This window comes from Lactuca saligna, chromosome 3 (assembly GCF_052625555.1).
Source record: "Lactuca saligna cultivar CGN05327 chromosome 3, ASM5262555v1, whole genome shotgun sequence".
NCBI classification, from domain to species: Eukaryota; Viridiplantae; Streptophyta; class Magnoliopsida; order Asterales; family Asteraceae; genus Lactuca; species Lactuca saligna.
In genome coordinates, this window is record NC_136419.1 from 28,288,634 (window position 1) to 28,295,066 (window position 6,433).

General features: G+C 33.5%; 1 protein-coding gene across 1 annotated transcript; it reads right to left on the minus strand.

Annotated features, from left to right (window-relative positions):
* Positions 1-441: 441 nt before the first annotated feature.
* LOX6 (PLAT/LH2 domain-containing lipoxygenase family protein) lies at positions 442-5,128 on the minus strand. Its single transcript, XM_078983481.1, has 8 exons — positions 4,698-5,128; positions 3,223-3,500; positions 2,913-3,150; positions 2,512-2,829; positions 2,342-2,427; positions 2,157-2,264; positions 1,772-2,079; positions 442-1,667 (listed from the first exon to the last, which is right to left on the minus strand). The coding sequence occupies exons 1-8, from the start codon at positions 5,083-5,085 to the stop codon at positions 644-646; spliced, it is 2,748 nt and encodes a 915-aa protein (XP_078839607.1). The 5' UTR covers positions 5,086-5,128; the 3' UTR covers positions 442-643.
* Between the last annotated feature and the right edge of the window lie 1,305 nt (positions 5,129-6,433).

The following is a 6,433-nucleotide window of genomic DNA, read 5'->3' on the forward strand; positions in this document are numbered from 1 at the left end:
ACGATTTCTTTTTTCTTTTTTTTTTTGCAGATTTCTCATATTTAAATTAATTAAATAATTTGTTTTAGATAAAATCAAATATTCTTTTATTTTTATTTCTTCCTATTTTGTTATTCATTAGATCAACACAAATATCAAAATGTTAAGAGAGAAAATTAATACACTTACTATTTCATGAGTAGAAAGATGGTTATGAAGAAAGATAGAAAAATATATAATTTTTTTTTATTATATTAAAAACTAAAATCATTAAATTAATATATAACAAATTCTCAAATTTATATATTTATAAATTTGTTTTAGTAAAGAGGCTGCAGAATTGAGTTTACTAAATTTGATTTACAAAAAATGGGCAATAATGTATAGAGAACAACCAAAATTTTGGGTTTGTCATAGTAACATACTACAAAATTTTGTTCGGGTTAACCCCAACTCCAAAAAGATAAAAACATAGAGAACAACAATAAACTCACAAAAAAGAACAATGCAAAATTACAAAGAAACAAAATGCAAACTTAAAATTTGTAAATATCTAGTATCTACCATTTCTTTAGTTTACTAACAAATTGTATATTTTCTGATCATCATAACAATTCCATTTGTTTCCTAGTGTACAAAGATAAACGATGTATATGAATATGTCCTAAATGGAAACACTATTTGGAACCCCACGACCCGTAACACCGGGGCCAGACGTCGGAAGAAGAAGCTCGTATGGAGGTATCCCTGCCCCATTTCGGTTCTTTAAACGAACATCTTTATTTCTACTATTAATAATCCCTTCTATCTCCTCCATTTTAGCACCAAACCTCTCAAAAAAACCCCAAACCTCACCATCATGTAGCCAATGGTTCGAGAGATGGTGCACCTGACCCAAATACTCTTCATCAGCCGAGTGAGTCGACAACGTGTCTTGAACCGCCATCACTTTCGTGGCTTGAAGTTGAGTCGGTAAAGATGACAAAAAAGTAAACTGAGGGTTCATTAAGAAGTGATCGTATTCGGGTCCTTCTTCAGGAATAAGCTTTCTCATAAGTGTAGGCCTGTTAGGCACGTACCCACCAAATGGGTACTGCCCGAAGTTGATTGCTGCGTGCTGACCAGAAGCTATCCAAATGATAGTGGTCAGCACACCAATCAAACTTTCTTTTGTATCAAGTTTGGGCCACCATGGTTCGTTTCTTTTATCGTGGTGGCCCATGTTTATGATCTCACTCCACCATCTCTGAAGCTCTACATCAGATGTGATGGAGTCAGATCCAAGGTAATAATGATACACAATACTTTCAACCAGTTCTTTTATAGCGGACCATATTAGAAGCCCGTCTGATGCATACGGGTAGTCCTCGATCACTAGCTTTACGCCATGTGGCGTTGTAGGGTCCTCGACCGCCATACCCCGGCGAATCAAATCGGCCGGTAATGCTTCCAAATCAAACCGCCATGAGCTCTTGTAGGCGGCTGAGCTCAACTCCATGGCGAATTTTCCGGGGCTAAAACAAGCCTCGATTATCCCACCTCCATTGATTAAACTTTGTCTAGCGAGTGCGTTGATCTCCAAAGTGTATCTCATATGAGGGTGGAGAAGCTTGAACACAGGGTGCATCGAGCTAAGCTGCCTATGGGTTGCAATTATATAAGGCTCCATACACGCATGGGTCCTCAACCTGAAGAATTTTTTTTTTTTAAAAAAATGTTCACTTTTTAGTCAAGATTCAGTAATTTGATGAATTTGGGTGTCTTGATTCAAGAAAATCTTGAAATATCTAACCAGTGATTGACTAGCTGATGAATGCCGGCATCATTGGAGCAAACATGAGCCTTGGCTAGGTTCCATAGCCAGTGAGCTGTTGCGTCATGGCCTGGTCTGAATACACGTTTATTTGATGAGGAAGAAGAAGAAGGTGTTGGTGGGAGTGAGAGCTCGATGGCTATAGGTCGTAGAACATTGGCTCGATTAAAGAACAGAATGGTTCTAGAAGCATAAGCTTTTCTTCCTGGCAATTCGTTCATCTTTTCTATAAATGGTAGAAGCATGTCATGATAGTCGATTATGAACAATCTTTTCTCCCGGATCGCCTGTGTCGTGACAAAATCACACGCTTAGTTAATCAGAAATCTGGAGACGATGAACACAATATATACGACATCGATACCTCTTCAACGCTCATTCCGTGGAGTTCTTCTGCTATTATTTCTTTAGTTAGTGCTGATTCAACTGGACCATAAGTTGATGCGTCGAGTTTGCTCAAAATCGGGAATTCCTGAAGAAAAATCCCGAAATTAATCTAATTTGATATTGATTCAAAGAAAGTTTTGTCGTGCTTCTGTTGTTTAGTACCTTCAATAGTTCGATGTTCACTGGATTAACCCCAGCCAATGTCTGTCGAGCAAACTCATCGTCACGCAACCATGCAAATCTATCCCCTGAATAGTACACAAAAAAAAACCTGTGAATCTTATCGAAACACAAAATGTTAGATTAATCTGAATCTTTTGAATTATACATACGTCTCATGATGGCTGGAGTGTCGTATTTTAAGAATCTTTTACCAACGTTCATGACTTGATTGGTAAAGTTAACCAAGAACTGGTTGTGTTCTGCTTCTTTAAGAAAAACCCCATCGTTGTAAAGCTTATCGATCTCGGAGAAGCATTCAAAAGAGATGTCCGTATCCGATAGCTTGGCGGCGATAGACGGTAATAAGTTGTGCAAAAGGGCTTTCAGTCTTCCGGCAGAGAAGGTGTTCTGCTTGATCTCCTCAAAGGTTTCATCTCTAGGAACATAAACAGGATGTGGTTTCTCGATTCTAGACTCAGAATTCGGATCTATATCGAGTGATTATTAGCAAATTCGGATCATCGAGGAATTCTAGAGGTGATAAAAGACGAAAGCCGAAGGATAAATCTACCTGATTTGGTTGGTGGTCGTCCAGTCCGGCACCGCCTAGGGTACGGCGTCTCTGGGACTCCAAGAACCGGTCTAGCTAAGTCCGGTGACTTGTCGGGTCTACCCAAGTCGTTATACGTGGCGTAATCATAAATTCTATCATGTGGTTTCCTTTCGCCTTTTCCATTGCCTCTGATGCTTCGTAGGTCTTCTCTACGGAGATCCTTAAGCCCCGGTGGGGTTTGTGATGGTAAGTATGCCTGTTTCAACGGCAGAAATAGTTAGGATCCTAACTGTTTTCCGGCGAAATTCAAAATCAATGTGATTCGTACCTGGTTTTTGAATATGATTCGGCTATCGGGGTTGGATTGTTGCGAATGAATCCAAGTTTTGGCTGGGAAGATGACCGGATCTTGGTTGACGCCATGGATGACAATGTCTACTAAGTAGAACTCTCTTCGGAGTAAATTGGTGACTAGAACGGCTCCCGGACGACCGAAGTTGGCCGGAACGGCGATGTTCGACGTGAACTCCAGAACGTGAGGATGACTGGATGCATTCGGTAACCAACCCCTGGGACTAGACTCTGCATACTTGCCCGATTTTGTTACTGCAACAAGACGATGATACGTTTATATCATTTCTTTTTGCATTTTAATTTATTAAAGAAAAATAAATTTAACTTTACTGCGGATTAATTTGTTTTCGAATAACCTTAAAATAAATTGGTTTTATTTATTTGGAGATCAAGCGACTTATATTTATATTTTTAGAGGAAATAGGCGAGGGAATAATTTGATAAATCACTTTTACAACAATAAATTATACAACATTTTATTTTGCATATTTCATTTTCTTATCTCATAACTCCAAAGTGTTTTTTAATAAATATTCCAAAATATCATCTGTTTAAAAATGCCATTTGACGAAGTCCAAATTGCTAAATGAACTGTCATTTTTGTGATAATAATTTAGAATATCAGAACCATACTTTTAATTATTTTAAGTTTTTATAATGTCTGGTAATATAATGAGATTATATAAAACATGCAAGGTTGTTTTGGATGTGTTTTTAGAATGTCGAGATATTAAATAGTTAAAATTACGTTGTAATAAACATGATTTAAGAAAAGATAGACATGTTTTTGTTGTTTATCATTGTAATATATTGTCATATTTTTTATTGTGTCAAACGTTTAACAAATTCTTGCTATTTATAAAGTATTAGATACGACAAGACTGAATTTAAAATATCTAGGTTAATTTTACTTTACAATTATAGATAATCAGTTTTGTTAGAGTTTACCATAAGGTTATAAAACTCTCCCTAGAAAACTTTCGGCAAAAAAGAAATAGAAATACAATAATCAAGAAAAAAAAAAAGTAAATTATACTACATCAATGATGTAGTATATTAATTAGTTCTATTAAAACGTAAAATAATATGTTTTTATTTTAAAAAATGTAATTTTTGAATCGAACATATGTTACAAGTTAAGAGTGTAATAAATATATAATATTGTTACACGTTATCTCTATCTATCAACGATAACTATACACAAAGAGAATGCACTTTCAACTTTATTTCAAAAAATATATTTCTAGAGGCGTCCTTTAAAAACATATAAGATAATTAATATTTAAATGAAAGACAGATTAAAAAGTCAACATATATAGAATATCAAATTATCAATTTCCAAAATAATATCTTCATAAAATAAAAGAATGGGTGGAAGGCATGTTATATATGCTTTCCAAATGCTACTTTTGATTTTGATTGCAAGTAAAACTGTAAAAAAGTGCTTACCTGGATCAATCTCTTCGCTAATGAGTTGAATCAAGACCCCACGACCTATTCCGATCACGAATGACTCCCACTGGTCTTCAATCTTCTCTATCACTTTCTCCTTCATCTGTTTCTTTATTGTGATCGTAGCTTTCAGATCCATCATCCCTCCAACTCCATCAATGGCGGTCGTATCTTCTACTGTTACTGTACTACTCTTGCTTTCTTCCTTGCTCACCACTGCTCTGATCGATGACCCTCGCACCCTACGGCTTTGACTCCGGAGGTTTGGCCTGAAACCATGACCACACACTCGGTTTTTGGCCGGGATGTTGATGGTAGATTCTCCTGTGGCTGAGATTGCCGGTGATCGTCGGATAGAGGAGGTAGGTGGTTGAGATGTATACATTCTTCTGTAAGAAGAGTACGTGGTCTTTTTTTAGGAGTAAGTGGGATTTAGGAATGCTTATATAGAAAAAGGTCAATTGCCTTTTTTATCTTAAATGTAATAGAATGGTTCTTTTTTAATCATTTTTTGTTGTTAGACGTTACTTAACATTTATCATTTATTGTATCTATACAGTGGTTGGTGATAAACTTTTATGATATGAAGTATAAATCGATAAAGTCTTGATAACAAATTCAAATATATTAGAATACTAGGTTTAGAAGATATGTATTAAACAGGTTGATTAAAAATAACAAAATATTAAAATGTAAATTATAAGTATTTTTTAAGATAAAATTTTGAAATAAAGAATTAAGAAACATATTAATTGCAATTTAGTATAATATTTATTACATTTGTTAGTTTACATATATAAGTATAAGTATTATGTGACTTTTTAATTTTTTTTTATTAAAAAAATCATAAATTGATATGTAGATATTATTTATTTAAAAATTATCATAAAATAATAAGTGTTAAAACTCATTAGAGATTGAAATATAGCAAAATTATTTTCACTATAATAGATTATATTATTATTGTGTAAAATGAGAAATATATTAAATTATGCTTATGTGTTGATTGTGAATTGGAATTATTTATTTGGTGTTTTATTGATTTATTATGGTTTAATATCGATAATAATGTATTTTAGATGTTAATATTTTATAAAAAGTTATTGACTTAAATAATAAGTTTTTGATAAGTTATTTTCTTCAAACTTTTGAATTATTTAAGGATTATTGATATCTTATTTCCGCACCATTTGCCAAACATTAATTTACCAATTTACTATGCTTTAGTACCTAATAAACAAAACCAAATACCTTTTTTTAATTACATTTTGACACCGGAAACAAATATTTTTACTAAAAAACATAAATGATTTTAAATAAACAAACACAGAAGGCAACGCATCCTTGATGTGGTAGGGATGTCAACGGATGCAAACAGATTGGGGTTGCATCCTCCACCCCACCCTCAAAATCTCTAATCTTCCCTCCCCCTCCCCCGAACTCCTGGATTATCGTCCCCGACAATGGTTGATTTTGGGTTGCTTTTTTTTTTTAGTTAAAAGTAGTTTTTTGGGTTAAAAGAAACTATTTTGTGGGTAGAAAATACTTATTTATAACAGAAATTGAAATGTTAAAAAACAAAAATGTTATGACATCTCAAAAATATTATATTAACTTAAAAACATGATTATTTTTTGTTGAATTTTAGCAGTTCAAAATTATATATATATATATATATATATATATATATATATATATATATATATATATATATATATATATATATAATATTA

Excerpts from the sequence above, each read along its gene's own strand:
- LOX6 (XM_078983481.1), bottom strand. The coding sequence starts at position 5,085 with ATGTATACATCTCAACCACCTACCTCCTCTATCCGACGATCACCGGCA. Across the intron at positions 3,151-3,222 it reads GAATCATATTCAAAAACCAG|GCATACTTACCATCACAAAC; the intron begins GTACGAATCACA and ends CCGTTGAAACAG. Across the intron at positions 2,080-2,156 it reads ACGGAATGAGCGTTGAAGAG|GCGATCCGGGAGAAAAGATT; the intron begins GTATCGATGTCG and ends GTCACGACACAG.